The sequence below is a fragment of the Agelaius phoeniceus genome, chromosome 15 (genome assembly GCF_051311805.1).
Source record: "Agelaius phoeniceus isolate bAgePho1 chromosome 15, bAgePho1.hap1, whole genome shotgun sequence".
NCBI classification, from domain to species: Eukaryota; Metazoa; Chordata; class Aves; order Passeriformes; family Icteridae; genus Agelaius; species Agelaius phoeniceus.
This window is the reverse complement of record NC_135279.1, coordinates 16,322,426-16,341,183: the sequence shown is the minus strand read 5'-3', so window position 1 is coordinate 16,341,183 and position 18,758 is coordinate 16,322,426. Positions and strand designations below refer to the sequence as shown.

Sequence of the window (18,758 nt, the reverse complement as noted above, 5' to 3'; positions counted from 1 at the left end):
CAAGGAGCAGAGTGATGTGCAAGGGTCTTCCCAGGCTCCTCTATCAAACCAAGAAAGTTGTGAGTACGAGTCTCATTCAGACCTTTCCTGGTTTATGCCATTTGACTCTGAGCCACACTATTTATCCCATAAAGCCAATGGGAGCTGCCATATTTATTTGCTGAAATCTCCCTGCTAGGCAGCATGGCTGTGTGGTGATGATCTCCCATTATGGGGGACACCTCTCATGCTTGCTCCTCAAGGCAGGGAGATCTTTTACCAAGAAGAGATCTTTGGACAGGTCCAATTTGAGGCCTATCTGAAATGCAGCTGGACATGCATCAAACTTTGTTAAAGACACACTTGCACAACATCACATTAAGCCACTTTTCATAATACTTCTGACAGAGATTCTTTAGACAATCCAAATCATTCATTAATTACATCTAACCAGGCATCAACCTTCAAAAATGCAGAGCTATTGGACAAATGCTCTCTTACCAGAGGCCTGCCATTGCCTTTCAAACCAGGGAAACCAGGATCATAGACAAAAGTGGCTTACCATGAAATCAAACAAATCCTCAGTCAAAACCACATTAATCCCCCTAATTTCCTAGTAGGAATTCAACCTCTTGCTCTGCATTCACGGTATTCAGTTGCACCATGGACAAATTCAACTATTTGAATTATTGTTGTCTTATGTGAACTGCAAGTCAAAAAGAAATGAACATTAAAGGTTCAGCAGTATTTTATGAAGCCTGAAGTATATCAAAGTCTTTGTCTTGGCAGCTAAACGCCCTGAAAGTGTGAATAGAAACTGCTCCCCCAGCCCCTTAATTTCAACAGCTCTCCTTTTCCAGGTCTGTCAGCCAAACTGAGACCCAGTTTTAGAACATGAAAAGCAACAAGGAAGGAATGACAAGAGCACAGAAGTGAAGAAATTATAGCTTAACATTTCAGGTTGTGTCAAATGCAGCAGGTACACAGGGAGGAGTAATTTGTTTCAACAGGCACAGATCTCCAAGTAATTTCTTTGGAGAAGAAGAAATGGAAAATGCAGAGGAGCACAATAATAGGATTAATACAGCAAATAGGGGAAACTGAATGTTCCCACCACACTTTTAGGCATTTCAAACCACAGCCAAGCAAACGTTCTGGTCTCCCTGAGGACAGAATGCTTTGGCATGCTCAAATACCATGCAGGAGGGGAGCTACCTTTGAAGACAGACATCATTGAAAGACATGTTTCCCACACGACCTCTGTTATGGAGAATGAGGATCATAATACAGACGGATGCATCAGAACATAAAATGTTCCAGTGGGTATAAGCTACATGTGGCTCAGTTAAAGTATCAGTCTTCAAAGTCAACTCAAAGACAACATCATTCCATCTCAGCACACAGGCATTTCAGAAGATACCAGACTTTGCAAAAATTAATGCATATTTATGTCTACATCCTAGGACCAGCACTCTCAGGAAGAGCCCTATCAGACATAAGAGAGGATTAAATGAGTAAGTTTCTTGCAAATACTTCAAATGAAAAGTGAATTTCCAGCCGAAGTACCCTCTCATCCTTTACATTCCTAGCATTCTACAAAAGCCTATTAAAACCAGTTCTGCCATCTCTGATGGTGATTTTCTAAGCAATGTAAATCCCTCATTCACAGCACATACCCATGCATCATGTCTCTAAATGCAGAGTTATTGGACAAATGCTCTGTGATCAGAGAACTATCACTGCCTTTAAAAACAGAGAAACCAGGATTGCAGAAAAGGTGCCACAGGCCTTGGTACTGTATCAAACCATTGCTCAGGTAAAACTGCTTTGATTCACCTTTTTCCCTAGTAATATGACAGACTCTGTCCACCTTGTTGTGCATTCACAGCCTTTATTCACGCAATAAATAACACCAACAGTTACTTCATAAAAAAAAAAAAAAGCCATTAATAACATCTGAAGGTTGATCAAGGCCGTGAAAAGCATAATTCAAACATGATGAAATTCTACATCCAGACACAGAAGGACATATAGAGGGAAAAATGATGCTTCATGCAGCAGTTCTTACACACAGAATTTCTGAAGGACATTTGCACTTCCCTGGGTATTGTTTGCAGATAAATTCATCAGAGGATTGACCTCCCCTTTCTGGATGCAGGAGAAGGGCACCTGGTGTAAGTGGCAAGGCCTTGGCAATCACCACGACATGAAGAGACACCCAGCCAGGTGGAACATCCAACTCTCTCTTGTCCTGCTTTAGGCCACTCTCTGGATGATTGTGCACTGACTGCTCTCCATGAATGTGTGACAAGCAAGAGCATTGATGCTGCTGACATGTCCAGACACGTTATCAGACACACAACACGCCCACCTTTAGCTCATAGTAAGAATCAAGGCAGAATTCAATCACCAGTCACTGGGAAGAACATGAGAATTGGGAAAGCAAACTGAGGAACCCACTTGTCCATATTTCACCCTGCCCAAACACCACACAACGTCAAAACTGCCTTTGCAAACAGACATCTCTGAAATAGCTGTGTGCACATCTTCTCGTTATGTAAGGACAAAGGTCAAAACATTAACACATGAAAGACATTTCTTCCCTTTTCACACTGCTCAAAGAAACGTAAAATATTCTCAAATTCATAAGAGATGTACAGATCTGATAAAAACCCAGACAAAAAAAGGATCAGCTCAAAGACACCTTCAGCACGAGGGTAATTATGCAACAATGTCAACAGATCTGATCAGATATTATCATATATAATGGTCTACAGTTGGAACATGCCAAGAAACAATGCAGGAGATTAGCACCCGCAGAAAGATACTAATCACTACATACTCTTCAAGATTATGGCACCGGCATTGAGTAGGGAACTAACAATCCTTTTCCTCCTAAAGCTGACATTGTGATATTTACAACTTTATAATTAACCTGTCATTGAAATACATCCCATCATGCTGCAAATAAATACGAAGACAAAACTTATGTACTCAATACTTGCTTGCCTCGGTAAAGAAGAGACTCACATTGCATAATAATACAGGTGGACAACTCCTTCAAAATGCGCAGTTGTTTTTTTCAACCCTCCTAATATGCAAGCACACTGACCAGATGCACTTCAAAGAAGAAATACCAAGATTGTCAAGGCAAAGGGGAAGGTGCACTCCAGGACAGACAGGGCCAGTAACCGGCCTGAAACACAGAGATGAATAGGAAAGCGCACATATGAACGTCCAGTCAGCAACAGACTTACTGATCTTGCTCCATATCCCCGCCAGGTGTAAGCGTGCGGAGTGAAACAAGGTCCACCTCCTCTTATATAGAACACAGACTATGGGATGAAAGAGCGTGGAACTGGGAAAGGGAAGCATCAGGGAAACAGTGTGGTTCAAAGGAACTCACCGGTGCGGCGGCTGGGTCCAGGGGGGGAGCACCGGCAAGATCCTGGTCCGCGAGCAGCGGCGCGGGCTCGTCGGGCGGCGGCCGGGCCGGGAGGGTGTCGCAGCAGCTGGCGGCCGAGAAGCGCAGGTGGCTCTTGCGCGAGTCGGCCGTGAGCGACACGTCGTGCGAGTAGGACTGCAGGAAGGCGCGCACGCCGTCGATGCCCACGAAGTGCGAGACGGGCACGCCGCGCAAGGCGCCGCTGTCCGGCGGCAGCAGCTGCTGGCGGTGGCAGCGGCGCAGGCGCAGCGCCAGCAGCAGCAGCAGGAAGGCCACGAAGAGGCACGAGACGGCGGCCACGGCCAGCACGAGCCAGCGCGTCAGGCTGGCGGCCGGCTCGCCCGGCGCCGCCGCCTCGTGGGCCGCGCTGCCCAGCTCGGCCAGCAGCTCGGCCACGCTCTCGGCCAGCACCACGCTCAGCGTGGCCGTGGCCGACAGCGCCGGCCGCCCGTGGTCCCGCACCAGCACCAGCAGCACGTGGCGCGCCGCGTCGCGGGCCAGCGGCGAGCGCGCCGTGCGCACCTCGCCGCTGTGCAGCCCCACGCGGAACAGCCCCGGCTCCGTGGCCTTGGCCAGCTCGTAGGACAGCCACGCGTTCTGCCCCGCGTCCGCGTCCACCGCCACCACCTTGGCCACCAGCGCGCCGGCCTCGGCCCAGCGCGGCGCCAGCTCCACGCCCGACCACGCCGCAGCAGCGCCCGAGCCCGCCGCTGCGGCCGGCGCCGGGTACAGCACCTGCGGCGCGTTGTCGTTCTCGTCCACGATCAGCAGCCGCACCGACACGTTGCTGCTCAGCGCCGGCGCGCCGCCGTCCTCCGCCCGCACGCACAGCTGCAGCTCGCGCAGCTGCTCGTAGTCCAAGGAGCGCAGCGCGTACAGCGCGCCCGTCTCCGCCTGCACCGACACGTACGACGACAGCGGCGCGCCCCGCACCCGCCCCTCCGCCAGCCGGTAGCGCACGCGCGCGTTCTGCCCCCAGTCCGCGTCCGTGGCGCGCACCGTCAGCACCAGCGCGCCCGCCGCGTTGTTCTCCGCCAGCCGCGCGCTGTAGCGCTCCTCCAAGAACACCGGCGCGTTGTCGTTCACGTCCAGCACCCGCAGCGCCAGCACCGCGCTGCTCTGCAGCGCCGGCGACCCGCCGTCGGCCGCTCGCACCGTCACGTTGTACTCCGACACCTGCTCCCGGTCCAGCTCTCTCGCCGTCACCACGCTGTAGTAGCTGCCGTGAGAGCTCTGCAGCCGGAACGGGACGTCCTTGTCGAGCGAGCAGCGCACCTCGCCGTTCACCCCCGAGTCCCGGTCCCTTACGTGCAGCAGGGCTACCACAGTTCCTGAGGGGGCGTCTTCTGAGATTTCACTTAATGTCGACCTCACGGAAATCTCGGGTGCGTTGTCGTTGACGTCTGTCACAGCGATCACGACTTTCGCCGTATCGTAAAGAGCCCCACCATCATATGCCTGCAGGTCCAGCTCGTAGACATCGCCTTCCTCAAAGTCCAGGCTTCGTCCCAAAGTGATTGCTCCCGTCTCAGAGTCCAGGTGGAATATCTGCCATGACGTCTTTTTTTTTTGGAACGAGTATTTCACGATTCCGTTCGGCCCCTCGTCGGCATCCGTGGCCGTGACAGTGATGAGGGTGGAGCCCACGGGCACGTCCTCGGGCACACGCACCGTGTACTCCGCCTGGCTGAACACGGGCGCGTTGTCGTTCGCGTCCAGCACCGTCACGCGGATCCGAGCCGTGCCCGTCCGTGCCGGATCGCCGCCGTCGCTCGCCCTCAGCACCAGCTCGTGAAACGCCGCCTCCTCCCGGTCCAGCGCCTTGGCCAGCACCAGCTCGGGACGCTGATCGCCGCCGGGGCCCGCCTGCACGGCCAGCGAGAAGTGCTCGTCACCGCTCAGCTCGTAGCTCTGCAGGGAATTCAGGCCCGAGTCCGGGTCATGAGCCTCGGCCAGGGGAAACCGCGACCCCGGGGCTGTCGTCTCGCTCATTCTCAGCTCTGTTTCTGCCTCTTGAAAGCTGGGTGCGTTGTCGTTTATATCCCCAATCTCTACTTCTAGTCCATAAAACTTCATTTCCCCCTCCACTATCAGCTCACAGCGCAGCACGCATTGCTGCACACTCTCGCACAGCTGCTCTCTGTCGATCCTCTCTGCCGTCACTAAATGTCCCGTCTTCCCGTGCAGAGCGAAATACTGCGTCCTACCTTCAGAGACAAGGCGGAGGACGCTCTCTCGGATCTCCGTCAGCTGTAGCCCCAGGTCCTTGGCCACGTCGCCCACGAAGGAGCCCTTGGGCATCTCCTCGGGCACCGAGTAGCGCAGCTGCCCCCACGCCGCCTCCCACGCCGCCAGCAGCACGGCCCAGAGCAGAGCTCGCTGCCGCCGGCCCCAGCGCCTCCCCGCCGCGCACATCTCCGCCGGCATCGCGGCACCGCGTACCACTCACGCTCCGACTCGCCGCTCCCTGATGCTGTCGCCGGCTTTTCTGCCTCCCTGCAGAACGGCTCTGCACCGCAGGGACGTTCGCAGGCCGCCCGCCGCCGAGCCAGACCCCGAGCGAGCGAGTGATCGAGCGGGTCCGCAGCGGGCGGGGCTGCCGGTAGCGCTCCGAGCTTCCTCTCGCTCCTCTCGGTCAACAGCGGCGCCCGCAGCCTCCTCCCGGCACTGCAGGCACCGAGCGCTGACCAGCGCTGCGCTTCTGCCTTCCCACGGACAGCTCGGGAGGACCCGATATTTTACACCGAGACAATTTTCTCGTGCAGCGGTGACCTCCTGCACCGCCTTTTCTCCAGCCGACCTCGGCTTTGATCCTTCAGGGGATCACCGTCGGGATGAATGTAGACGCATTCCGTGGGGGTGGTGCTTCTACCGGAGGAGGTACTAATAACTTACTAAAGGCAATATATGTAAATTAAAGCATGTTTTTCACATTTCAAGCTCTACATTGCCATCAGTCTAACCCTGTTTGTTCAAAAACCTCTTCAGAAACGGGGTCCGAGATTGAAAACATTAGATACACACCCACACACGCCGATAACCTGAGCTATCAGGCTCATTAACACAAGCGGGATGAGAACAATTGCATGCTTCTTGAATTCAGTGAGCTAACTTTTATATGATTATTACAGATAGAAATAAAGATGCAGCCAACAGTCTCAAAGGGAAACTTGAAGGGACCAAGATTCGAATGTTTCTGTCTCTCTATCCTCAGTAATTTTTTTGTTTCCTTACTTTTTACACATATACACCTCATCAAGTAATTCTAGAGCCACAAGAAAAAGAATTTATCAGGAATCAACTTAGAAAGTATTGAAGTGTATTAAGAAAGTATCACAGGAATAGTTTCTTAATCAGGTTTGTACAACAATTCAAGGAAAAGAATTGTAGAACAGTAGGGGAAAAATACAGTTTCCCGCTCGAAACTCTGATTAGCCATGAAAAATGTACAAACGAGTTGGATTCAAGTGCCTGAACTGTCATTTGGCTAATCTCCTTGATACTGTCACACATTCCTATCTCAGATGCTTATCCTTGTAAAGAGTCAGAATTTTAAAATCTCGCGCTGTTGTCCAAAAAATCGACATTTCCACAAATGTCAAACCCTTAGGGTAAAGACCAGAGGAAAAAGAAAAACATCGGATGCAAACCTTTCTGCACCTTGACCTCTGTATGAAATAAATATAATGAAGAGTAAAACAAGGAACTGTCAGCTAGGATGAAAAAATGAAGCCAAGCCCACTACTGCATTACCCCTAAAAGAAGCCACATTCTTTTCTTTCACTCAGAATGCAGAACACAACATTCCAGAAACGTTTCCTTTGAATCCAATAGGCCACCCCTCTCAAAACCATTAATAAACGAATTTGTCTAAAGCTATAAACAAGTCTCAAATGCACTTTCTGAATCAAAAAAGGAACGAAAAAAGCTTCAACATCACTTGTCAGTGATTTTTTTTTCCTGTCCAACTACATCACACAGAATCAGCAATGGAAACGCATTTTAATTTATAGAGCACGAGTTTTGAAGACAAAAACTCTTCCATTGAACTTGACTCTGTTCCCAAGGAAGAGCCAGGTGCTACTGCTAGCGTCCTGCTCTCCATGGAAGGGGCATAGTCCTTTCCTTAATTTAGTTGGTTAAGTAATTTCCTAAATTCATGGAGATAGATGTGTGCCTCCCACAAAAAAATAACCCCGGAAAACAAGTGACCACTACTCCAAGTTAAAAAAAGAATTATACTCAAAGCATCTCATCCGAAACAGAAGCCGATACCAAGAAAAGATGAAGACTTTCTGCAGCTACATGGAGACACAAAAGGGGACTTGTCATGGAAACCATGCCGAGAAAAAGAGGGGGGAAAGGACCATGATAGGAAAGTCTCAATAATAGAACGAGCGCCCGACATTACAGACCTGCGGTGCGTCGGGATTGGCGGGCGGCTCTCCCGTCACGGCGGTGCTGCTCGGGCTCGGCTTGTCGCAGGAATCGCCGCCCAGAAGCTCCTCCGCCGACAGGATGGGCACCGGCGGCGGCGGCGGCGGCCAAGCGGCCTCGGGCAGGGCGCGGGCGGGCGGCGGCACGCACAGGTTGTAGGAGTAGGGCAAGGTGCCCTCGCAGAAGTCGGCCGGGAAGGCGGCGCCGGCCAGCGAGAAGCGCTGCGCGCCCAGGCAGCGCAGCACGGCGGGCGGCCCGGCCCGGCGCAGCCGCGCCAGCACGGCCAGCGCCACGCTCAGCACCAAGAGCGCCGAGAGCAGCGCCAGCGCCAGCACCAGGTAGAACTGCAGCTCGGCCGCCGCCGCCGCCGCCTCGGCGCCCGCCGGCCGCTCGCTCAGCTCCGGCAGCGCCTCCTGCAAGCTCTCGGCCAGCACCACGTGCAGCGTGGCCGTGGCCGACAGCGCCGGCTGCCCGTGGTCCTTCACCACGGCCACCAGCCGCTGCTTGGCCGCGTCCCGCTCGCCCACGGCGCGCGCCGTGCGCACCTCGCCGCTGTGCAGCCCCACGCGGAACAGCGCCGGCTCCGACGCCTGCACCAGCTCGTACGACAGCCACGCGTTGCGCCCCGCGTCCGCGTCCACCGCCACCACCTTGGCCACCAGGTAGCCGGCCTCGGCCGAGCGCGGAACCACCTCGAAAGGCGCCGCCGCCGCCGCCCCTCCCGGACCCTCTCCCGCCGCCGCCGCCGCCGCCGCGGGCCAGAGCACCCTGGGCGCGTTGTCGTTGCGGTCCAGCACGAAGACGCGCACCGTGGCCGTGGAGCTGCGCGCCGGCGAGCCGCCGTCCTGCGCCCGCACGGCCACCGTGAACTCGCGGCACTGCTCGTAGTCCAAGGAGCGCTGCGCGTACAGCGCGCCGCTCCGCGCCTCCACCGACACCAGCGGCGCCGCGCCCGCCGCGCCCGCGCTGCCGCCCGCCAGCCAGTAGCTCACGCGCCCGTTGGCGCCCGCGTCCGCGTCCCGCGCCTGCACGCGCAGCACCAGCGCGCCCGCCGCGTTGTTCTCCGCCACGTACGCGCTGTACGCCGCCTCCTCGAACACCGGCGCGTTGTCGTTCACGTCCGACACCTCCAGCACCAGCTCCCTGCTGCTCCGCAGCGCCGGCCTGCCCCGGTCCCGGGCCACCACCGTCACGCGCTGCTCCGACGCCTGCTCGCGGTCCAGCGCGCCCGATGTCACCACCTTGTACGAGCCGCCCGACGACGCCACGATCGACAGCGGCGCTTCTCCCGACAGCGAGCACGACACCTCACCGTTCTCGCCAGAGTCTCTATCCCGAACTTTCAGCAGCGCCACCACGGTGCCTGTCGGGGCATCCTCGGGCACGGGACTCGAGAGAGACAAAATCGTGATCTCGGGCGCGTTGTCGTTCTCGTCTGTGATGTCGATCTGCACTTCGCAGTCATCGCTGAGCCCACCTCCGTCCGTCGCCTCAACGGTGAAGACGTATTTTTTCTTCTCTTCGAAATCGAGGGCACCCGCTGTCCTCACTTCCCCGCTCTCGCTGTCGATAGTGAACAACGCCCTGACAGAGTCCGGGACGCTGCCAAAGGAGTAGGACACTCGCCCGTTCGAGCCTGCATCAGCATCCGTGGCCCGTACCCGCAGCACCACCGACTCCACTGGCAAATTCTCTGCCACTCGCGCCTCGTAGACGCTTTTGCTGAACACGGGTGGGTTGTCATTTGCGTCTGTCACGTTGATGCGAACCTGGACAGTCCCGGACCTCGCGGGTTCCCCACTGTCTACCGCCATCAGTACCAACTGAAAGGAACTCTGCTTCTCCCGGTCCAACATTCTCTCCAGTACTAATTCCGGCTGCTTCTTTCCACCCGGCTTTTCCTTCATTGACATTGAGAACGACGGGTTGCTGGTAAGTTGATAAGTCAGAATTGAGTTGCTTCCTGCGTCTACATCTCGCGCCATCTCGAGAGGAAAACGAGCACCGGGAGGGATCCATTCACCGATCTCGAGGTCCAGAACAGCCTTGCTGAACACCGGGCTGTTGTCATTCACGTCCTCGATCGCCACCTCGACGTGGAAAATGTTCAGCGGGTTGTGCACCAGCACCTCGAAGCTGACGGAGCAGGTCGCCGACTCGCCGCACATCTCCTCCCGGTCCAGTCTCTCGTTCACGTACAGGTTCCCGTTCTCCTCATTCACAGTGAAGTATTGCTTCTCCTCGCTCAGCCGCAGCTTGCGCGCCGGCAGCTCGTCCGCGCTGAGCCCCAGGTCCCGCGCCAGCGGCCCCACGAGCGAGCCTCTGCCCAGCTCCTCGGGGATGGCGTAGCGGAGCCGCTCGCCCGCCGCCCGGCACCACACGCACAGCAGCAGCAGCAGCAGCGCGGCCAGCAGCGCTCGCCCGCCGCCCGGCCCGCGCCTCTGCCGCCTCTGCCTCACCGCCATTCTCTGCTCACTGCGCTCGCCGCGCTCCTGCCGACTGCCGCTGCCCTGCCTCCCTTCCAGCCGCTCTCGCCGCCCAAAACAGACACCGCTCAAACACACCCAGCTCGCCGCGCCGCCTCTCGCCGCCTCTCGCCGCCGCTGCTGCTGCCGCTGTGGCCGGTGCCGCTGCCGCTGTGGCCGGCGCCGGCCGAGCGAGCAGCCTGCGGGGGCAGGACGCTGCGGCGGCGGCGGCGGCGGCTCCAGCGCCGCTCGGCGCCGGACAACAGCGACACCCGGAGGCGCCGCCGCGACACTGCAGCCGCCGCATGCCCGCGCTCAACGGGGCCCGGCTTTGGCCGGGGCTCAGCGCCTGCACCGGCCCCGGGGGCTCTCCCCGACTGCAAACACCCACAGCAGCAGCTCTGGCTTAACCACAAACAGGAACCCTTATGATTACAGCAGCAATATCCGTGTGATAACGATCTATTTATTTCTAGCTGCAATAGACACGAACACAAGTATTACACCTTATCAAAGATTTTCTTCACTCCTTGGTTTGAAATGGCATGAAAATCAGAAACCAAATATGTGTTCCCAAAGTACAAAGTGGTTGTCTCACGTACAGTCAAGGAACTGAAGCCAAAATCTGAAAAGAAGATTGCTGAGATGTTTTACAATTTAATTGTTCCAGTGGTACCTGAGATATTCTTTGCCCATCACCTGTGCAAAACCAGTACAAATCAAAAGAACATTTTTACAGTGAATAACACTTGCAGAGAAATGTGAAGCCCAGAAGCAATGGATCTGCACTCAGGTAAATGCCGGTGTACATACATACCTGGCAGAGAATAACAAAGTGCAAAGCACTGCAGACTCTGCCCTGTGTCCATCCTCACACTGACTCCCCTTCCAACCAGAAAACCTTCTGTGCTTTTGGTGGAAACTCAAAAATTAGGCCTGCTACAATTACTGATTTAATATTTCCATTGTTTTGATTTTCCTAACCTCTTGGCAAAAGTCTCAACATCTCCCCAATCCGTTTTAGGACTGCAAAATCAGCTGAATGGTTTTCAATGAATTCTGAAGATTCATATACAATTTCCAAACTTCCATCTGACCTCATCAGAGTGGGGGACATATTTCAGTGCTGTGATTTTCTGGTGCTTTACCACAACACAGCCTTAAAAATTCTTTCCCAGAACACCTGGAAACTCACTTAGGCCTCAAGGTGCAAGCTAGGCAAGCTGCAGGAATTTTAAAGGACTAGGAGGTCTCTCTGACTGGACTAAATGACTTTACTAAGCAGCAGAACAACAGAAATCCTTGGCATTTATTAAATCAAAGAAGCCAAGCCAAATATCTCCCACTGCCATACATGAGGCAAATCATTGGCCACTGTGACACAGCAGGGCCTGTGCAGTGCAGGAACCCACAGAGAGCAGCTCCTACCTGTGTAGACCTCAGAGACACAAGAAGAATCCCCAGGTAAGTGGAATTGGACAGCAGCATTTTACAGCTACCCACTTGAGTTAAGCAGTTTTTTCATTTTCCTCACACACACTGTTCTGTCTTCATTTGGTTCTCAAGGGAAGTTACTATTTCCTGCAAAGCAGCACTCATAAGTGGGAAGGAAACATGAACCATGGCCTTCCAGGAAACAGAGCCTGAATTGAGATCCAAGGTGGAAAATGTTATTGCCACTTTCATGAACTCTCTATCAAACTATGCACTTCCCCTCTTTTATCACGTGCACAGATCCACAAAGATGTGACATTTTTACATCTCTTAACATATGACAAAATTAGAAGACAGAGGTACCCCCCTCACATGTCCTCATTCTACATCAGCTGTAATAACATGTCAAGAAAAGAAAACCACTCCAGCAATGCAGGGATGCATTAGGAGTGCATTCAGAGAAACTCACCCAGAGGAAATCTCAGGCCTCTCTGTGGGCAAGGAAATTCATTCCCGACAGCACTTGGAGCCCACTGAGGTGTCAGGCTGGAAGTGAGACCTTGAAATCTTGTTCTAGACTGCCAGTGTGACTTCATTTCATTAAATCTCCAGAGCTCTCATCAGCTTTTCTACTATGTGGCCTGGTCATACCCCACAGATTTGAAGGCCTAAGTTTGAAGGCCTAAGGTTAGAGGCCTATGTTTGAAGGCCTATGCTTAAAGGCCTGATTTTAAAGACCCAAGTTTAAAGGCCTATGTCTAAAAGCCTATGTTTTAAGGCCTATGTATAAAGGCCGATGTTTGAAGGCCTGTGTTTGAAGGCCTAGGTTTGAAGGCCTAAGTTTGAAGGCCTAGGTTTGAAGGCCTAAGGTAAGAGGCCTATGTTTCAAGGCCTATGCTTAAAGGCCTGATTTTAAACACCCAACTTTAAAGGCCTATGTTAGGCCTATGTTTGAAGGCCTGTGTTTGAAGGCCTGTGTTTGAAGGCCTATGTTTGAAGGCCTAAGTTAAAGCCTATATTTGAAGGCTTATGTTTAAAGGTGTAAGTTTGAAGGCCTTACTTGTGTCAGCTTTAACAAGTACATAAGACACATATCGAATATCTAGAGGTAAGGCACTGCAAGAAATTCCTTTGGAGAAAAAGCAAAGACAAATGCACACAACCACAACTATGTGATCCATATAACAGCTAGGGAAAACTGAATATTTACACCAACCCTTTAGATATTTCAGCAACTCTTCCACCAGCCCTGTCTCTGCACAGGCACAATGCTCAGACAGCACCCAACAGGGACCCCTTTGCAGACAGACACCACTGGAAGAAGTTTTCCACACAACTTCTCCTTATGGAGAGCAGGGATCACAACACAGGTCCACACATATGGACTCTGCTCATCACTGATATTTGAAGAAATGTAAAATGTCTAAACAGTCATAACCAATATGCAGCTCAGTTAAAGACTCAGATCAGGATCAATACATAGATGTATGTCATCATTCTTCCTAAACACATGGACAGTTTTGGATATATGCCACTTGGGAACCATTCATGTGAAGTCTATGTCCACATCCAAGAGCTACCACTCACAGGGAAGAGCTGTATCAGACATGGCAGAGGATAAAATGAGTGACTTTCTGGCACATGCTTCAAATAAAAACTCCAAACCTGGACTTTGCTGGTAAATTAGACTCTCCCATCCCTGCAATCCTACCAATTTCAATTAAAAAAAAAAAACAACAAACAAAACAAAACATCAGCAGTAACATCAACAAGCAAGAGCCATTAATAACATCTGAAGGTTTTCTCAAAGCTTGGAAAAACTTAGTACAAACACAGTGAAACTCTACATCACAACTGTAACAAGGACACATAGCTGGTCAAATGACATTTCCCACAGCATTTCTTAGACACAGAAGGCCTGAAGCATGCACTGCCCTGGGCATTGCTTGCAGACAAATTCATTGGAGGATTGTCATCCTTTTCTTGACACAGGAAAAGGGCACTTGGTGTAAGTGGCACAGGCCTTGGCACACCCAAATCATAGAACCCCACTCTGCCTGCTGAGGGGCCAGTCTCTCCCTGGGAGCAATCTCTCCCTGACTGTTCACCATGAGGATGTTACAAGTAAGATCAGTGACTCCAGAGATGTTTACAGATAGAGTTTCAGACACACACAGGCCCATCTCTACCTGCTCATGACAAACAAGTCAACAGTTAAACTATCATTCACAGAGAGCACACCATTGTAGAAAAGCAAGCTTATGAATCCACAGCTTGGCCATTTATAATCTGAGCATACTCACTTTATGTAGTCCAGCAATGGACCATGGAAGTTAAAAAAAACACCTGCTCTCTCTCCAACAGGGCTTCCCCACACACTGCACCTGCAAGAGTCTCCTGAATCTCGTTACAGATTGTTTGGTTCTCTCTGATCTTTACCATTAGCAGAGGAACTCCACTGCAAAAAAAGTTGCAGAGACAACTTACCATCACTAGTATTTGACTTCGTAATGTGTGCAAGTGAGAAATAAGACAATTGCTCCCATTAAAAATTTAAGGAAACACATCTATGAATGTCTTTCCCTGACGAGTTGTAAAAATGAAAGGCATGTATGAGACAAATGTAAGAGATGTGATCAGATACTACCAGATACAAAGGCCCATTTAAGATCAGTACAAAGAAGAAGACAAGAAGATAACATCTGCAGAAATGTAGTGTTCAAACTAATGTAGATTAGAGCTTTTGGAGAAAATACATAATCTAGGTATTAAAAGTAGGGATGTAATTAATTTCCTTATTGCAAAGCCCCCATTGCTACATTTCAGATTGGAATATATAGGGCTATTAATTAATTATATTGGCTACACATTAAATATATTACAATACATTATTTACATTACAATAACCTGTAAACACACCTATTCTCAAAAGAACTACATTATTCTCTGTTAACCCACACATATTTGGGATAGAGAAAATTGCATTACTTTATACTACAGATCAACACTGAAAACTTATCTTTCATCTTATCATCTCATCTTATCTTTTCTCTTAACAGTCTTTCACACACAGAGCCCACTATTTGCATCTCCTGCCTCTAAGATCTTGCATGTTCTGTCTCGACCTTGAACCTTTGAAAGCAGTTTCCATCAAAATACCAGATATTCAGAGGGTTTCCCTTCAACATGCACCAGGATAACATATAGCCTTCAAACAGGTATCTTTACACCTCTTTACTACGAGTGGAGAAATATTGGTCTGCCAAATGCATCTCAGAGGAAAAGCAGGAAGGAGGTGGAACAGTACCTGTCTGTCAAAAGATACTGAGGCAGCGAGGATCATGTGATACAGAAACAACTTCCTTTAAAAAACTCTCCAGCCAAGAGAAGTCTCCTTTATCATGCATCCCTCAAACACAGGAAAGCCAAGACCCGACCCCATCTCCACCGTGGTGTAGCAATAAGACACGCGATTAGCACGTCCCTAAAAGATACTTTGCCTTCCATGTCAGCAAACAGGACTCCGAAAAGAGTAGAGAAGCAATATAAGAAGGAATAGCGGATAGAAATTGGTATGGGAACTCACCGGGACGGAGGCGGGATCCGCGGGGAGGGCGCCGGCCGGGTCCCCGTCCCCGAGCAGCGGCGCGGGCTCGTCGGGCGGCGGCCGGGCCGGGAGGGTGTCGCAGCAGCTGGCGGCCGAGAAGCGCAGGTGGCTCTTGCGCGAGTCGGCCGTGAGCGACACGTCGTGCGAGTAGGACTGCAGGAAGGCGCGCACGCCGTCGATGCCCACGAAGTGCGAGACGGGCACGCCGCGCAAGGCGCCGCGGTCCGGCGGCAGCAGCTGCTGGCGGTGGCAGCGGCGCAGGCGCAGCGCCAGCAGCAGCAGCAGGAAGGCCACGAAGAGGCACGAGACGGCGGCCACGGCCAGCACGAGCCAGCGCGTCAGGCTGGCGGCCGGCTCGCCCGGCGCCGCCGCCTCGTGGGCCGCGCTGCCCAGCTCGGCCAGCAGCTCGGCCACGCTCTCGGCCAGCACCACGCTCAGCGTGGCCGTGGCCGACAGCGCCGGCCGCCCGTGGTCCCGCACCAGCACCAGCAGCACGTGGCGCGCCGCGTCGCGGGCCAGCGGCGAGCGCGCCGTGCGCACCTCGCCGCTGTGCAGCCCCACGCGGAACAGCCCCGGCTCCGTGGCCTTGGCCAGCTCGTAGGACAGCCACGCGTTCTGCCCCGCGTCCGCGTCCACCGCCACCACCTTGGCCACCAGCGCGCCGGCCTCGGCCCAGCGCGGCGCCAGCTCCACGCCCGACCACGCCGCAGCAGCGCCCGAGCCCGCCGCTGCGGCCGGCGCCGGGTACAGCACCTGCGGCGCGTTGTCGTTCTCGTCCACGATCAGCAGCCGCACCGACACGTTGCTGCTCAGCGCCGGCGCGCCGCCGTCCTCCGCCCGCACGCACAGCTGCAGCTCGCGCAGCTGCTCGTAGTCCAAGGAGCGCAGCGCGTACAGCGCGCCCGTCTCCGCCTGCACCGACACGTACGACGACAGCGGCGCGCCCCGCACCCGCCCCTCCGCCAGCCGGTAGCGCACGCGCGCGTTCTGCCCCCAGTCCGCGTCCGTGGCGCGCACCGTCAGCACCAGCGCGCCCGCCGCGTTGTTCTCCGCCAGCCGCGCGCTGTAGCGCTCCTCCAAGAACACCGGCGCGTTGTCGTTCACGTCCAGCACCCGCAGCGCCAGCACCGCGCTGCTCTGCAGCGCCGGCGACCCGCCGTCGGCGGCTCGCACCGTCACGTTGTACTCCGACACCTGCTCCCGGTCCAGCTCTCTCGCTGTCACCACGCTGTAGTAGCTGCCGTGAGAGCTCTGCAGCCGGAATGGGACATCCCCTTCAAGCGAGCAGCGCACTTCACCATTCGCCCCCGAGTCTCGGTCCTGCACATGCAAAAGGGCCACCACGGTCCCCGTCGGGGCGTCTTCGGAAATCTCGCTCAGTGCTGATCGTAACGAAATCTCGGGTACGTTGTCGTTGACGTCCGTCACTGTGATAGTAACTTTCGTTGTGTCATAAAGCTCTCCTCCGTCTTGTGCCTGAACCTCAAGTTCATGGGAGGAGATCTTCTCGAAGTCCAAAGCATTTCTAACGGTTATTTCTCCTGTCTTAGAGTCCAGGTCAAAAAGTTCCAACGCCCGGTCTGAAATTTTATGGAAGCTGTATTTCACCTGCCCGTTCAGCCCCTCGTCAGCATCCGTGGCCGTGACAGTGACGAGTACCGAGCCCACCGGCACGTCCTCGGGCACACGCACCGTGTACTCCGCCTGGCTGAACACGGGCGCGTTGTCGTTCGCGTCCACCACGGTCACGCGGATCCGAGCCGTGCCCGTCCGTGCCGGATCGCCGCCGTCGCTCGCCCGCAGCACCAGCTCGTGAAACGCCGCCTCCTCCCGGTCCAGCGCCTTGGCCAGCACCAGCTCGGGACGCTGATCGCCGCCGGGGCCCGCCTGCACGGCCAGCGAGAAGTGCTCGTCACCGCTCAGCTCGTAGCTCTGCAGCGAATTCCGGCCCGAATCTGGATCTTGTGCTTCTCGGAGGGGAAACCGCGACCCCGGGGCTGTCATCTCGCTTATTCTCAATTCTTTTTCCGTCTCTCGGAAGCTGGGGGAGTTGTCGTTAACGTCTGTGATTTCCACTTCTATTTCATAAAACTTCATTTCCCCCTCCACTATCAGCTCACAGCGCAGCACGCATTGCTGCACACTCTCGCACAGCTGCTCTCTGTCGATCCTCTCTGCCGTCACTAAATGTCCCGTCTTCCCATGCAGAGCGAAATACTGCGTCCTACCCTTGGAAACAACACGGACAGCATTATCGCGGATCTCCGTCAGCTGCAGCCCCAGGTCCTTGGCCACGTCGCCCACGAAGGAGCCCTTGGGCATCTCCTCGGGCACCGAGTAGCGCAGCTGCCCCCACGCCGCCTCCCACGCCGCCAGCAGCACGGCCCAGAGCAGAGCTCGCTGCCGCCGGCCCCAGCGCCTCCCCGCCGCGCACATCTCGCCCGCGGAACCGCCGGCACCGCAGCACCGCCGATCCAATCCCGCTGCCACTCAATGCTCGCAGCTCCTGCACCGTGCGCAGCTGCCGCTGCCTCCGCCTGGCTCCACAATGGACCAGCACCGCGGGGACGATCGGGGACCGCGCGTTCGGACACGGAGCGAACAACCGAGCGAGCCGATCCGCAGCGGGCGGGGCTGCCGGTAGCGCTCCGAGCTTCCTCTCGCTCCTCTCGGTCAACAGCGGCGCCCGCAGCCTCCTCCCGGCACTGCAGGCACCGAGCGCTGCCCAGCGCTGCCCGCCCTGCCTTGCTCCATACAGGCCACGGTCGCCACCGAGATGGCGCTTTTCGTCCAGCGCCGATCTCCTGCCTCCGCATTTCTCCAGCCCATCTCTGCTTTCATGCTCCAGGCTATCTCCATCGGGAGGAAGGCAGAGGCATTCTGTGGCCGGCTTCTTTAACCGTACGGGAAACTCATCACATACTCGTGTAAATTTAAAAAATATTTTTTGTATTTTACCCTGGAGCTTATCGTTACTCTTATCCTTTTTGTTCAAAAACATTGAACAACAGGCTCCGAAAGAGAAAACGGGAAAATATCATATCCCGAACACACAGATCTATCAGGTTCTTTAACACAAGTGAGACGAGAGCAATTGCATGATTCTTGAAATATGGGAGCTAATTGTTACACGATTGAAGTATAAGTAGAAATAAAGATGCAGCTAAAACTCTCAAAGGAAATTTTCTGAACAAAATATATTTTCTGAACATAAAATATTTGTCATCTCTTCCTAAGATACACCTGGTGTTTCCTTAGTTTATTCACATTAAAATTCATTCGAGTCATTCAATGTTTCCTTTTTTTCTGATATCCATGTGTAAGTAGTTCGTTAGTAAACCATTCATCTAAAACCCTCCTCTGCCAATCTCCCTGATATGGGATCCCTTCG

At 54.0% G+C, this 18,758-nt stretch overlaps 1 protein-coding gene and 2 pseudogenes across 3 annotated transcripts in view; all 3 read right to left on the bottom strand.

The window, feature by feature from the left end:
• Positions 1–18,758, bottom strand: part of LOC129126975 (protocadherin gamma-C5-like) — a 224,788-nt gene that overhangs the window by 183,886 nt on the left and 22,144 nt on the right. The window contains exon 1 of one of the 3 annotated variants that reach the window (XM_077186325.1): positions 7,840–10,586. The exons of the other annotated variants lie outside the window; for them this stretch is intronic. Coding sequence (XP_077042440.1) covers positions 7,840–10,326 — 2,487 coding nt within the window. The 5' untranslated portion in view covers positions 10,327–10,586. Of the gene's footprint in view, positions 1–7,839; positions 10,587–18,758 lie in introns of those variants that run through there. 3 annotated transcript variants of the gene reach the window in all.
• LOC143695305 (protocadherin gamma-A10 pseudogene) lies at positions 677–6,099 on the bottom strand (annotated as a pseudogene).
• On the bottom strand, positions 10,416–18,218 carry LOC129126927 (protocadherin gamma-A10 pseudogene; annotated as a pseudogene).